Raw genomic sequence first — 14,824 nt, 5'->3', positions numbered from 1 at the left:
CTACAGTGCTGTTTCCCACAATAATTTTAATTCATTAGCCCAACAAGATTAATTATTGCTGCTTTGAACAAATTGGACCCTTTAAAAAATTAAAAACCCATCACTTTGAAGTTTTCAGACCTATGTATGGGTAGTGTTCTATTTATCATCAATCCTTCTATTTCCAGTGTTCCGGGAAATGGCGCTTTCCAGTGTTCCGGGAAATGGTTCCAGGGAATGGCGCTTAGGTAGCCAAAACAGACCATCCCCACATAATGGAAGGGAGCAGGAGCAGCAGGCTTAGGGGACTCCAAAATTTGTCAGAGTACAAACAATCTAAAGGGCCAGAAAACCTGAAAGTGTGGGGGCAGGGAACACTCTCCCAAACAGCTCAGCAAGGACTAAGTGTGCTTAGTAGCTATGGAAAGCTAACTGACCACTGAGGGTGTGGGCAGATAATGGGGGCAGAAAAGTTATTTAGGGCAAGAAAAACTCCATTTCCAAAAACTCCTTCCCTGTTTCTATAATGCTCCTTAGGCTGGGTTTTTGCAAAAACCGAGGTTGGGAGAAACGTTGGGATCGCTGAGCATGCCACCTTCTCAGTTCAGGTCAACCACTTGTGGTCTTGTGCAGTTCTGCTGGATCAATTTAAGGCAGATCTAGTGCAGGTGTGCTGATGGGAAGCCCACAAGCAAGATGGCAGCTCTCCCCACTTCAGGTTCCTGGCAATGGGGATTCAGAGGCATCCAACTCCCAAACGTAGAAGGAGAACATAGCCATCGTGGTCGGTATCCACTGATAGTCTTATTACCCTCTCTGAATTTAACGCTATCCAAGTTGGTGGCCATCACTACTTCTTCTGGGAGCAAATGCCATAGTTTTAAACTATGCGCTGTCATGGTGTGAAGAAGTACTTTCAGCATTAGGGCAGGGAGATGCTAGGAGGGCTCTGCGTTTCCATCTGTGTTGTGTTTACACACAGCTCCGAAACCACGAAGCTCTGCTCTCAAATATTTACCTGCAGCCGAGCTGAGCACCCCCACCAGCCCGCTCTGTCTGCCTCCCTTCCTATCTCTCCCTCCTTCCCCACCTTCATACAACACTTAAGCACACAGCCTTGTTTATCCTACCACTCTATATTCCTCTTTCCTGATCAAGAGGTCCTTTGTCTGTCAACCTGCCTCTCTGCATGCCTCTCTGCCCTGTGTTTGCACTCATTACCACTGAGCCAAGCCTTCAGCAGGCGCTTGGTTTTGAGTGTGTGTGTGTGTGTGTGTGTGTGTGTGTGTGGCTAGCATCCAAGTACTTGGGGGATTTCCTCCCAAGAAAACTGAAGACTAGCTTTGGTAGATCCCAGGTTAGATGGATCTCAGGCTTGACCTGAGCCAAGTCGATCATCCAAAAGTTTACACGAGGCCTGCACACTTGGAATATGTCAAAGAATCCTAAAGGGGAGAGTGCCTCTGAGCATGCACCGAGAGCCAATCTTATACCACCAAGTAACCACTCTCAGGGTCTAGGAAGCTAGACATACGGACCAGCTTCAATCACATATTTTTCTTTTGAAAAAATTAAGTGCTGAGTTTGCATGGATAGGAATTAGCTCAAGGACACCATGGGAGAGAGACGACACCACTCCCTTTCAAAGTATCTGGGAGAAAAGCAAGGGCAAGGCACTTGTCTGCGAACCAAACTGGTGTGTGAACTGAACTGGGAAAGAGGGAAGAGTCTTTTGCTGATGAGTGGAGCCACAGAAGGAGAAGGTGACTCTTCCCTGGGAGCTGGGGTTTAAGAAAAATGCTGGAGCCTTGTACTGGCGGGATGGGGGGGGGATGGAATAATGTCAGGTTGAGAATCCTTTTCCCAGTAGCCTTGGGACAGACAGACTGATAGGGATGAGAAGGGATGTCCCTTTACTCCAGTTAGCCCAGTTCCCACCATCCATGAAACCGGCTCCTGCCCCCCTCACACACACACACTCAGCGACAGCGGCAGGATTTCACAACCATGTTGCTGAGTTGCTGAACTTTGGGCAAGCGGCCAACGTAGTAGAGGATAGTCAAGGGTTCCAGTTCATGGGGGACGCAGCATGGGGCAGCCGAGGCCTCGGGGTTCAGCTTGTTGTACAAGGGGAGCACCTGCGTGATATTGGGATTGAAGAGAGAAGCCGTTAAGTTACATGCCTTCTTCTCTAGTTCTGTCCCTAACCCAGAACCACCCTGAGGTCTCCTCTTTAAAGATGACATGCTTTCTTCCTTGCTCCCCAGATGCCTTGAACTCCTGTCTAGTGATTGGATTGGGGCAAACTGGATTCAGTTTACATTTAAAGGTGAATCTACCAAATTCACACTTCTTTTAAAAAACAACAACATGCCAACCAAAACTCAGTGCAGTTCCCCAGCCAAATAATGTGTACATTGGCGGGGGAGTGTGCGTTAAAAAAAAAGCATATATTACTAAAACTAACATGCAGTACAGGAATGCATTATATTTTAGGAGGAAAGAGCATACAAACTTGTGTGTTTTACAGAGAAATTCAAACTGAATTGCAGGCGAATTTTCGTGAGGATTTCTTTCGCAAAAAAGAATTTGCAAACTGATGTGGGAAATGTGGGGAACTGAACATAGGTTTGGAAAAATGAAATGGCCCTCCAAGTGTTGTTGGACTCCAACTCCCATCATTCCCATTCAGCAGGGCCAATGGTCAGAGAGAGTGATGGAAAAACTCATCAGCATCTTAGTGCGAATTTCTCCTAATAAACACATTTTTGTGTGCTATTTTGCATGCAATTGATCAGTGTGCAAATTTTGCAAACAATTTCCTCTAATATAACTCATTTTTGCATTTTATTTTCACTAATATATTCATTTTGTAGGCATTTTTGTAAACATTGGATGGAGATCTGAATCACAAAATTAGGAGAAGCGCAGTTCTCATCTTTTTCAGAAAGTGCGAATTTGATAGATGTGGCAACCTAAATCAAATTTTCCCCATGTCACTATCTACAGCACGGGTGTCAAACACAAGGCCCGCGGGCCGAATCCGGCCCGCTAGACCTCGTCATGTGGCCCGTGTAGCCGCCGCCGGCCGCCAGCCTTCACCTTTTATTCTCGCTTTTTTTTTTTTTGACACAAGAAAGCCGCCTCTTCAGCGCATGCGCGGCAGCCTACAAGCCAGAGAACGTCTGCCCTCTAGCGGTGCCGGCCGTTCTACACAGGAAACCTCCACTTTACATGTCCTTTACATAGTCCTACAGATACAACCAGCCCTTTGAGGGTGACCAAACTGCTGATGCAGCCCCCGATGAATTTGAGTTTGACACCCCTGATCTACAGGTTCCCCACCCCTTATGTAGCACATGACATTATATAGGGCCACCATGTGTTATAGCTCTCTGTCTAACAGTGAACTTAAATGATGAGTGGCAGCAGGACTGGGCCCAAAAGGAACAATTCAGAAACCAGAAACAAGTAGTAATATAGTCAGGGAAACCTTAAGAAGCTCAAAAGTACAAAAAAGAATAAAAAAACACATGGGGTACTGCCACCCCCCAAAAAGAAATAGCCCAAGCATGCTCAATAGACCTGGAATGTTGAGTATCATGGGACTTCCAGATGACCTTTTATTGAACATTCATCCTGATTTGCTTGGAGATTAGATGATGTCAGCTATTTATTGAGCATTCGCTCTGATTTATTCACAGGGAGGTTGGATAACAGTGTTTGTCCCACACTTTCTAATGCACTTCCCTTGTCGCAAAATGTCCAATCTTTTTGGGGAAGTAGGTTTGTTGCTTTCAGTCAACGATAACTGTACAACCTGAATTCTTGCCAATATCATGCCTAGCCCTGACCGGGTGCCAGGCGTGGAGTCCTCAGAGGCCAAACCGGACACCCCACAGGCCATGGACCTTGAGAAGCAGGCAGGACCCCCTGAGTCCTATGCCAAGGATCCCCTAGAGGAGTCCTCTGGGCTGATACCTGAGGAAGAACCTCTGGAAAGGTCAGAGGAGGAGGTAGAGTCTGGTCCTTAAGAGTGCCAATACCAGAAACTTCAGATCCAGGCTGAAGAGCAATGGTACAGTATACATCTATGGACCCAGAGTCAGCAGACTACTTGTGAGTAAGGGATTCCTGCATCACAGGGGGTTGAACTAGATGACCCTTGGGGTCCTTTCCAACTCTACAATTCTAAGATTCTATGTTTCTACTCATGAGTAAACAATCCCTACACTCCTTCACTGCCAGCAGCTGTGGTTAGAATGTGGTTTAGGAGACCAGGTGGTATAAGGCTTACTTCTTGAACCTTCCACTTGCTGGAAAAAACACAGGTCTCTGGTTCCTCACTCCTGACTCTGCTTATTCCTCCTTGCTGTGCTGTACCTTGTGGACTACCCTGTGATATTGCCCTTGGACTGTTTCTTGCCCTGGCTTTTAGATCCTGGCTTGACCTTCTGGATTCCCTGTGTTTGACCTTGGTTTGTTTGGGCTACACTGCACCAGCAACCCTGTCTGTGCTAGTGAGGTACTTTGTTGAGAAGCTGGTATTTCAGAAACAAGGGCTCCCTGGAGTATGACATCCAGTATGGGACTACATCCCACCCAAAAATAGAGACAGTCTGAAAGGGCCCATGTTTGGAAAAGTAAACTGTGAGGAGGGTAGGGATGGAATGGAATGGAGTATCCTGGAATAGGAGCATGTTTTCTTGCAGGTCTCCACTGAGCTTCTGGCCCAACTTCACTGGCTGCCAATTAGCTTCTGGGCCCAATTCAAAGTGCTGGTTTTGACCTATAAAGCCTTAAATGGCTTGGGACCATAATACCTAAAGGACCACCTCTCCCCATATAGACCGTCCCAGACTCTGCGTTCATCATCTGAGGCCCTACTTTGTGTACCGCCTCCACATGAGGTCCGGAGGGTGGCAACGTAAGAATGGGCCTTCTCTGTAGTGGCTCCCTGTTCATTGAATGCTCTCCCCAGAGAGGTTTGCCTGGTGCCTTGCTTACATATTTTTAGGCACCAGGCAAAAGCAACCAGGCCTTGGGCTGATTAATATTCTGCAGCCTTTTAAAACGTAGTTATTGTTTTGCTTTAATTAGTTACAGTCATACCTTGGATCCTAAATGCCTTGGCTCCCAAACAAATCGGCTCCCAAACGATCAAAACTTGGAAGTGAGTTTTCCAGTTTTTGAACAATTTTCAGAACCCAAATGTCCGATGTGGCTTCCGCAGCTTCTAGTTGGCTGCAGGAGCTTCCTGCAGCCAACCAAAAGCCTCACTTTGGTTTCTGAACGTTTTGGAAGTAGGACGGACTTCCGGAATGGATTCTGTTCAACTTCCAAGGTACGTCTGTACTTGTTTTTATTCTGTATTTTATTCTGTGAACCTCTCTGAGATCTTATGACTAAGGGTGGCATATAAATCTGAATAAAATAAAATAAATAAAATATTGTAATAAATAAAATATTGTAACTCAGGATAGATCCATTAAAATTAATAACTATGGCTATCTTAGGTTAGGTCCAGGGGCCTACTCTGAGTAAAAATTAGTTGACTATCACCCGTTGAATCAAGAACAAGTATTCTTTCTCCCGCTCCATGAGGTTCTATGTTGGCACAAAGGGTGGTGGAATTGGAGATCCCAGGGGTAGAATAATAGATTTGGGGTTGACTGCAGGCTGGGGGTTCAGGGAGGGACACCCACCATCTGCCCATTGTGTGCCCCTCTCACCATGTTGTACTGCGTGTCCATGCTCCATACGTAACGGCAGCTCCCTGCGCAGAAATTTGCCTTGTAGCCTTTGGGCTGGTGGATCCACTTCCACTTCAGATCCTTGCGGAAATCAATGTACAGGGTGCGCAGGCAACAGCCCTGGTCTGTACTCCTGGAGCAAGATGGGGAATTAATAATAATAATAACAATAATTTTTATTTATACCCCGCCCTCCCCAGCCAAGGCCGGGCTCAGGGCGGCTAACAATCAATAATAAAAACAAGTTGAATGAATACAACTTAAAAACAAGATTAAAATACAACATTAAAATATTGAAACATTTAAATATTAATTGGGGGGTGAGTGCGAGTGGAGAGAAGGAGTCAAAAAGATGGGGTCCACACACCAAGTAAACCAGGAGTGGGGGCACTTCCCTGTCTGGCCCTCATAACGCCCTCCAAGCCACACCCCTCCCTGGCCCATCTTCACACCCGAAATATTTTTGCCTAGCTAGAATGTGTCTGTGAACTCCGATAACTCCCCTTTTGCTTGCCTGAAAAGGGGTGTGCTTGCATGGGCGGGTGTGTGCGGAAAATTACCTACTGTACACAGACAAAATTTACATCTGTTGCCATCTGGGGAGCCAGTGTGGTGTAGTGGTTAAGAGCGGTAGTCTCGCAATCTGGGGAATCGGGTTCGCGTCTCCGCTCCTCCACATGCAGCTGCTGGGTGACCTTGGGTCAGTCACACTTCTTTGAAGTCTCTCAGCCCCACTCACCTCACAGAGTGTTTGTTGTGGGGGAGGAAGGGAAAGGAGAATGTTAGCCGCTTTGAGGCTCCTTAAAGGGAGTGAAAGGCGGGATATCAAATCCAAACTCTTCTTCTTCTTCTTCTTGCCCCGCCCATCTTTTGCCTCTGGCCCCGCCCACTGCTGGCATTGGGCCCTTCGGCTGGAAAAGGTTTCCCAGTGTAAACCAATGGAACTCATGGCCACAGGACGCAGCAGTGGCTCAGGCGTGGGGGTGGGAGGAAGTAGGCAGCACCAGAAACCCAATGGAAGCAGCAAATACAGTGCCCAAAGATTGCATCTTTATCAAAAACCGCCCTTGCAGAACAATGAAGTGTTCAACCTCTGTGGGTTGAGGACGACGGCAACCCTCCCTAGGCTGTATTGATAGGAGAACCTTATCCCGTGTCCCCCTTTGGGATAGGGTTGTATCTACTCAATTATAGAGGAAAAGGCACTCTGCGTATCCTTAGAGGTGCTTTGCTTTTGTTAGAAATGTGGGGTAGAAATTTTTAAAACATATAAATGTTGACTCCGTGGATTTTATGCAGTTCAGTCTTAACGCAGAGCAGACTCATTAAAATCAAGGATCATTACTAAATTGTCAATTTCAAAGGGTCTACTTTGAGTTATGGATGGGGAAGAGTTTAAAGGCAAACTTACACTTTTCAAAGCAATTTGCAAGCCATGGGACTCTGAATTTGTATTCTTAATTTGTATGATTTGTACCCTGCCCATCTGACTGGGTTGCCCCAGCCACTCTGGGCTGCAAAAGATTTCTGCATTGTAGGGGGTTGGACTAGGTGACCCCCACGGTCCCTTTCAACGCTGTGTTGATTCTATGGTTCTATGAAACAGAGCCGTCCTTTGAAAGTCACACTTCTCCAACTTTTGCTATGTAGATAAAGTGTGCATAGAAATGCATATAATAGTCAACACAACAACATACAAAAAGGCATTATATCAGGGACATTGCTTTGCAAAAATGTGTATATTAGGCAAAGCTTCTCACAAATGTGCGCATTACAAGAAAAAAAATGCATGAACTGGTGTGGAATTGTGAGAGAACCAAACTTAAAATTGGAAAAATGAGAAGCTGAGAGGAAGTGAAACTGACAGATGCACCCATTCCCTACTCCAGGTTCGACTTAGTTGGAGGCAAACCCATGTCTGACGTTTAATGAAGAGGCATTGAAACAGGTGAAAAGAGGTGTTGTTAGATTTCATTTTATGTATGTATATAAATATATTTTAAATTTTATTTTCTCTTAGGTTGCCTTTTAGGGCTAGATGGGTGTTTGCTAAAGGAGGGAAGGGACACAAGAAGATCAAGAGTAACCACTAAAGGGTTTTTTGTGTGCCACTGAGTCACTTCAGGAAGACATACAGTCTCTGTGTTCACAGCTGGGATCATTCTGCCTGCCAGAAAATGGGGACTGACAGGAGATGGGGGTGATCACTGTGCTCAGTTTCTGAAATCCAGATGATCCCTTAAAAAGCACTGGATGGGCTGTTATACCCAGTATGATCACTCTCATTGAAGAGTGGAGATAGGCTGCATAAGGAAAAACCAACAAAATGTAAAAGGGTATACGGACTGTGCACCATCGATCAATCACTAAGGTCATTCAACCAATACCTTCCTCCTCCCCCTCCCTTCCCCAGCAGTCTGCGGAACTCCTTGAAACAAGGGGCGCTTCCAGATGGCCAGTTTATTGAGCATTCCATCCTGATTTGTTTGCACAAAGTTTGTGGGGAAGAATGCTATTTATTGAGCATTCATTCTGATTTGTTTGCAAGGAAGTTAGGCGACATTGCACCAAGCATGTGTGAGTTCTGCCCTTTCCAGTATGTACACTTTCCCATCATTTCCCGCATAGTAAAAAGTTGAATTGGTGGCGGGGGAGGTGGGTTTCTTGTGTAAGAGCTCTACGTCGGCTTTAATTGCACAGCCAGAATGTGCTGGTATGTGATTGAATGGCACCTGAACAGCAGCAGGCTGTAAAAGCTGGATGAGACAGAATCATAGGTTTGTGGAGTTGGAAGGTATCCCCAAGGGTTATCTAGCCCAACCCCCTGCGATGCAGGAATAACAGCTAATGATCATTGAGATGGTGATGAGGAACAAGTTGCCCATCCAAGGAGGAGAGCAGTTTAGGATGGTTTGCAGAAGCAATGCAGAGACTTAAGATGAGGTTCTGCATTTTAATACTTCCTAATTTGCACTTGCTGAAACAATATGTGAACCAAAACACAGTTATCCTTCAAAATTGGAACAGCTCTGAATTTCATGGCGCAGTTCTCCAGCCAGATAATATACTGTATTAAAAAAAATGCATCTACCGGGGGAAATGTGCATTAAACTGTATATATTCGTGAACATAATATGCAAAAATACCTTGTGTTGGGGGGAAATGCTTTGCAAAAAAAGAGTCTGTATGTATATTGGGAGAAATCCATGCTGTATTGACAATGAATTGATAGAGTCGTCCACAGTTCATTGAGACCAGCTGCACTTCTGGTCTCCCAAACCACAAAACACACACTCACTGTTAGGATGTTTAAGGGCCCAACACAATGTTGATATCTCTGAAGAGCTTTGCTTCCTCACCTGGCACAGCTGGGAGTGTTGGCTGACCTCCGACGCCGTCCCTTGGGTGGGGACTCCAACCGGTGGGGGGGTAGCAGAGTGAGGATCAGGTGCGGAGCTTTGCCACTGAGATCTGGGGGCCTTGCACGCCCTTTCCAGGCTTCCTTGATAAGATCGTCATCCAGGCCTGCGTGTGTATAGGAAGAATCTGCGTGACTCACAAATCCAGGGGTGGAGAGAGGGTGGTGCTGAAATCCCCACCCCACCCCGAAGTCCCTGCCTATGTCCATACCTGCAAACCGAGCCTCCAGCTCCTCACTGTGGTTGGGGTTAATCGTGTTACCAGCAGGGACGTAAGTGCAGCAGGGGCAATGAACTCCCAGCTTGAAGCCCATGTTTCTCTCTGGGGAAGACGATGCAGAGAGGAGGAGAATTAAAATGGAGAATTTGGATCTCGCCGTCATAAAGCGCAGAAGCAATTATGTTGACCTTGCTACTTCTGTGTGCCTTTTAACAGCAGTCTGGTCCACACTGTAGAAACTGAGCCAGGGATGCTTTTCCCCATCCCTTCATCTTGATTCCAGGATTCTCTGTGCCTGGCTGATGTTAAAAGGCACAGGTTCAAGGCCAGCACACACCATATGAAATGGCAATCCTATATGCCAGAGACAGTGGTGGCTGATGCCCATTGGGACTGGTAGGCCAAAAAGCCGGGAACCCAACAGTAGGTGGCGCCAGAGTCAATAATCGGCAGGGCCAACTCATTGTCCCATCTTCCTCTTCCCTGCTGAGTTCCTCAAAGGGCAGCACTGAGGCTGAGGAGGAGGAAGCTGGTTGCAAATAAGAAGGTGGGCAGGTGAGGACTGACTGAGGAGCAGGCCGATGCTGGTGGGGCAGTGACCATGGGGAGCAGGGGGGCAGCTGCCTCTCCCCAGAGCAAGTAAAACAATAGAAATACTTAACTAACTGACCAATCACATTGGTTCTGCCCTCCCTAACAAAAGTCCTCCCCCCCCAAAAAAAAACCCTGCCTATGCCCATGGCAGTGCCCCATGTGCCCTAATGGACCAAGCTCCACTGGTTAGAGATGGGGAACCTTTGGCCCTCCAACTCCAGTTTCTATCAGCCCCAACCAGCACAAACAATGGCAGGGCTTATATAGGGCTGGAGAGATGGTTCAAGGCTGCTAAAGGAACAGGACGCTTCTCAGCTGAGCGGAGTTGGAAAAGGAGAGGGTGCCCCTAGACGTGGTAGAGGCATCCCCGCCTCTGTTGCTGTTGCCGTTGATGTGATGACGGCTTGGGTAGGAGTGAAGAAAGGCCAGAAATAATAATAATAATAATAATTTGTTATTTATACCCCGCCCATCTGGCTGGGTTTCCCCAGCCACTCTGGGCGGCTTCCAACAGAACACTAAAATACAATAACCTATTAAACATTAAAAGCTTCCCTAAACAGGGCTGCCTTCAGATGTCTTCTAAAAGTCTGGTAGTTGTTTTTCTCTTTGACATCTGGTGGGAGGGTGTTCCACAGGGCAGGTGCCACTACCGAGAAGGCCCTCTGCCTGGTTCCCTGTAACTTGGCTTCTCGCAGCGAGGGAACCACCAGAAGGCCCTCGGCGCTGGACCTCAGGATCCGGGCAGAACGATGGAGGCTGCAGTTGACCACTAACAGATGTTGGGGAAATGGGGGCGGGCTGGGAAAATGCCAGGCAGATGGTAACCTTCCCCCTCCCTCAAAATAATAATAATAATAATAATAATAATAATAATAATAATAATGGGTTGTATCCAAGTAAGTCCTGCTGGGAGGAGACCTATTGAAAATAATGGCCCTAAGTTCATTAATTTCAGTGGAGTCTGCTCTGTGTGGGACTGAGGTTAGATAAAACTCTGAATACTTTCCAAGTGAATAATCTTCCCTCCATACAAATAGGTTTAGGAAGAGAGGGGCTCTTACCTCTTTTATCCAGCCACTGGCTGATGGTGTCTGTGACATCAAAGGACACCCACTCAGCCCTATCAGTCGGGTGAAATGTTCGACTTTCCACGTAACGCTGGGTTGGTCCTGAAGGCTCTCTTGCCCGTATCACCTGGGGAGGTTTTTAATTTTGTTTCATTAAAATGTTACACCCTGCTTTTCTTCATACTGTCCCCAAGGTGGCTTATAAAATTTAAAACCAGAGGAAGCAACCATTTTGTAGGCATTTTATGGAGAAACGACCAGATTTGTGCTTCTCAAACCAATACACGAATTGTAACACACTGATCCTTTGAAATTTGCACATCTTTGAATTTTTCAGTGTAGTTCTCCAGCCAACCAAAAGTGTATGTGGGGGATGTATATTTTAGGGGGAATGCAAATGCATACATCAGTGGAAAAAAACCCAGCATACAAAAATGCCTTCTACTACGAGTAATTGCAATTAAAAATGTGTGCACTAGTCAAAACTGCATATGAAAACGGTGTCTATTAGAGAGGTATTCACAAAATTGCAATATGAAGAACTGTACTGAAGGCTGAGAAAATGAGAACCCAAAAGAAGCTGTCAGCAATGGATTTGTCCCTCTCTCAGGCACTTTAGGGCTCTGACCTGATACAACTCCACGCGTTGCTCCACCACACGGGCTCGGGGGTTTGGGACCCTGTAGATGCGCAGCTCAGCCTGAACGAGGCTGCTGAGGTTGCGCTCGGCGCCCGAGACGTCGAAACGCAGAAGGCGAAAGAAGGGGCTGGCTTGGGTGCTAGCGATGGAGTCTGCAGAGAGGGAGGAGAACAAAGAAGTTGACAGTATCATCAGAGGAAGGAGGTAAGAAAATGACCACTGCTCTTTTAATCTATTTTCATAGACTCGTAGAAGGATCCCAAGTCCAACCCCCTGCGACGCAGGAACTGCAACCAAAGAATCCGTGGCAGACCTACACTTTGGGGGCCCTGAAGCCTGTCATGATGTCTGAGTAACCACTTCTGTCTTCTTCAATGGGGTTTTTCCACGACAGATCATGACACCTTTACAACATCTGTACCGTCAAACTTTGGGGTTATTGAAATGTATGCGCAAAAAACGAATCAATTCGAGTCATGCCACTCAAATTGAGTCTACTAGTTCTTTTTGTTCTCCAACATATTTCTTAAAGATTTGGTGTGGTGCAAGCAAGTTTTTACTCTGAAAGTGTGACCCAGAGGAAAAACGTTTTTGAACCACTGGATTAAATGTCGGCAAACAACCCTCTGCATTATCTGAGCTACCTCGCTGTCTTATAACTGTGCAAGGGGCAATGGCCTAATGTGACTGAACGGTGATATGAAACCATTGATAGTCCATCAGCCCATTCACACAAACAAATGCGGTCACTAAGTAGAGAATAGGCACCTGTGGGTGGGTCCTTAGCATTTTTCCTCATTGCCTTCCAAGAACCTCTAAGAGTCCTGTGGGGGGAAAGGCCGTGGCTCAGTGGGAGAGCATCTGCTTTGAATGCAGAAGGTCCCAGGTTCAATATATGGCATCTCCAGGCAGGGCTGTGAATGTCCCCTGCCTGAAACCCTGGAGAGCCACTGACAGTCAGTGCAGACAGTCCTGAGCTACATGGACCAAAGTTCTGACTCAGTATAAAAAGGCGGTTTCCTACATTCCTGTGATTGCACCAATGGCCCACCTAGCCCTTATTTCCTCTCTGTGGCCAACCAGATACCACAGGAAGGGCATAAGAAGAGTAGCTTCTGGTACACTGCCTCTGGACATGGAGGCTCCATTTAGGTATAATAATAATAATAATAATAATAATAATAATAATAATAATAATAATTTATTTGTACCCCGCCCTTCTGGCTGGGTTTCCCCAGCCACTCTGGGCGGCTTCCACAAAGACAAAAAATAAACTAAGATGTCACACATTAAAAATTTCCCTGAACAGGGCTGCCTTCAGATGTCTTCTAAATGTCAGGTAGTTGTTTATCTCTTTGACATCTGGTGGGATGGCGTTCCACAGGGCGGGCGCCACTACCGAGAAGGCCCTCTGCCTGGTTCCCTGTAGCTTTGCTTCTCGCAGTGAGGGAACTGCCAGAAGGCCCTCGGTGCTGGACCTCAGCATCCGGGCAGAACGATGGGGGTGGAGATGCTCCTTCAGGTATACTGGGCTGAGGCTGTTTAGGGCTTTAAAGGTCAGCACCAACAGTTTGAATTGTGCTCGGAATCGTACTGGGAGCGTACCTATCATGACTCACCCTCCCGACAGACCTCTCCCCAGTTGTGGTTGCTCTTGCCATCCTAATGGATTCATCCTCCCCACACTCTGAACTTGACCCAGGGTCATGTTGGCCGCTCCAAGGCTCAGCCATCTCCCACCCCTTTTTCACGCCCCTTACTGTCAGCGTGCCCGGCGGGCAGCATGTCCACCCGCCGCACTTCCTTGGCATAGTACTCCTCTTCCTCGCTGCTGCTGCTGGCGCTCCGTCCGCCGCAGGCCGCCCGCTCCCGCGTCAGCTCCCGCGTGCTGTTGTACAGCAACATCACCTCGGGGGGCGGTTGTTCGGGCACCCCTTCCTCTTCCTCGGGAGGTGTTGCCAGCTGCAGCTTGCTGAGGATTTGGCCTCGCACGGCCTGGACCCTCCGTGCCCGGGCTACCTCCAAGTCCAAGGTCTGGCAGGTAGAGAGTGCCATGGCTGTGCCACTGGGGCCCGTCACCAATGGCATGGTCAGAAGCACCAGGAAAAGCATGTTTGGAGGGTGCCAGGTTCCACAAAAGCCAAAATAAGAATGGGGCGACAAACGGCTGCTCTAGGCTGGCAACCTAGCCCGCCTCAAGTCTGCCAGTTCTTCTGGACAACGCAGAAAGCCAGCCGCCCCTCCCGGTGGGGTTGGTCGCAGCCTGATGATGAAACAGTAAGTCTTGGTCCTCTCCCCGAAGGGGGCTGGGGAGCTTCTGAAGTTCTCCCGACAAGCCCACAAAGACTTGGGAAGTCTTGCAGGAGCCCAAGGGCTGGTGCAAAGCTGACTGTAGTCACATACAGCGGGCGAACCAGGCCACCTTCTCCTCTGCGCCGTCGTCGTATTTGTGCGCCTCCGTCTCCATCTCTCTCGCCTCAGCCCTTTCTGCTGGGCTAGAAGCAGCTGAAAACAGCCAGGAGTTGCTCAGTGCTCTCTCCCTCCATCGCCTCAGGAAACTGGGAGAGCCACTCAGAGACAAGCTGTCTCCCACCCTCCAACACCCTCCCAATCCTTCCCACACATCCTCCACCCCCTTCCTGCCACATGCTTTCGCTCCACAGAGCCAGCATTGATCGAGAAGGGCCCCGGAGCCTCGCAAAGAGGTCTGGACCGTGCACCCTGCCCAGACGCACCTCTTCCCGGCCTCTCCTGCTGCATCTTAAGCCTCCCTGGTGTTGAGGTGGCTCCTTTTCACCTTCCAGATTATTGGGACTTAGGCCAAAGTTTCAAATCACCTTTTTCTTTTGCTTTGAGTCAGGAGCTTCAGCTGTTTGGGGCAATGGGGAAATTGCTGGGCATTTATTTTTGGGGGGAAACATCACACACAATATATATAGATTAAAAATCTACCTATCCATGTCCAACCAATTTAAAATGGCTTGGATATTGATCTCACTTGATCTAGGCACACCCCCCGCACACATGCACTCCACTGTTTCTCAAGAAAGGCGAGATGGTTTGCTAGTAAATTGCATGAAAGAGCAGTTTCTTACTGAAAGGGAGTGGCATGAGAGAGTGAGGAAGAACCTGTCAAGGGTTCTGGTAGC

The 14,824-nt window shown here is 47.6% G+C and overlaps 2 protein-coding genes across 2 annotated transcripts in view; one reads left to right on the top strand and one right to left on the bottom strand.

Moving 5' to 3' along the window:
- The window catches only part of KCNK4 (potassium two pore domain channel subfamily K member 4), a 66,526-nt gene that overhangs the window by 48,881 nt on the left and 2,821 nt on the right, over nucleotides 1-14,824 (top strand). The window lies entirely within an intron of this gene.
- LOC128403307 (transforming growth factor beta-2 proprotein-like) lies at nucleotides 263-14,247 on the bottom strand. Its single transcript, XM_053367986.1, has 7 exons — nucleotides 13,436-14,247; nucleotides 11,664-11,827; nucleotides 11,030-11,162; nucleotides 9,363-9,473; nucleotides 9,092-9,257; nucleotides 5,712-5,865; nucleotides 263-2,117 (listed from the first exon to the last, which is right to left on the bottom strand). The coding sequence occupies exons 1-7, from the start codon at nucleotides 13,785-13,787 to the stop codon at nucleotides 1,959-1,961; spliced, it is 1,239 nt and encodes a 412-aa protein (XP_053223961.1). The 5' UTR covers nucleotides 13,788-14,247; the 3' UTR covers nucleotides 263-1,958.

Source organism: Podarcis raffonei, chromosome 16, assembly GCF_027172205.1.
Source record: "Podarcis raffonei isolate rPodRaf1 chromosome 16, rPodRaf1.pri, whole genome shotgun sequence".
Lineage (NCBI taxonomy): Eukaryota > Metazoa > Chordata > Lepidosauria > Squamata > Lacertidae > Podarcis > Podarcis raffonei.
This window is presented reverse-complemented; position numbering and strand designations above follow the sequence as displayed.

Coding starts and splice junctions, on each gene's coding strand:
- LOC128403307 (XM_053367986.1), bottom strand. CDS start 13,787: ATGCTTTTCCTGGTGCTTCTGACCATGCCATTGGTGACGGGCCCCAGT. Junction 11,828..13,435: donor GCCCGCCGGGCACGCTGACA/GTAAGGGGCGTG, acceptor CCCTCTCTGCAG/ACTCCATCGCTAGCACCCAA. Junction 9,258..9,362: donor GCTGGAGGCTCGGTTTGCAG/GTATGGACATAG, acceptor ATACACACGCAG/GCCTGGATGACGATCTTATC.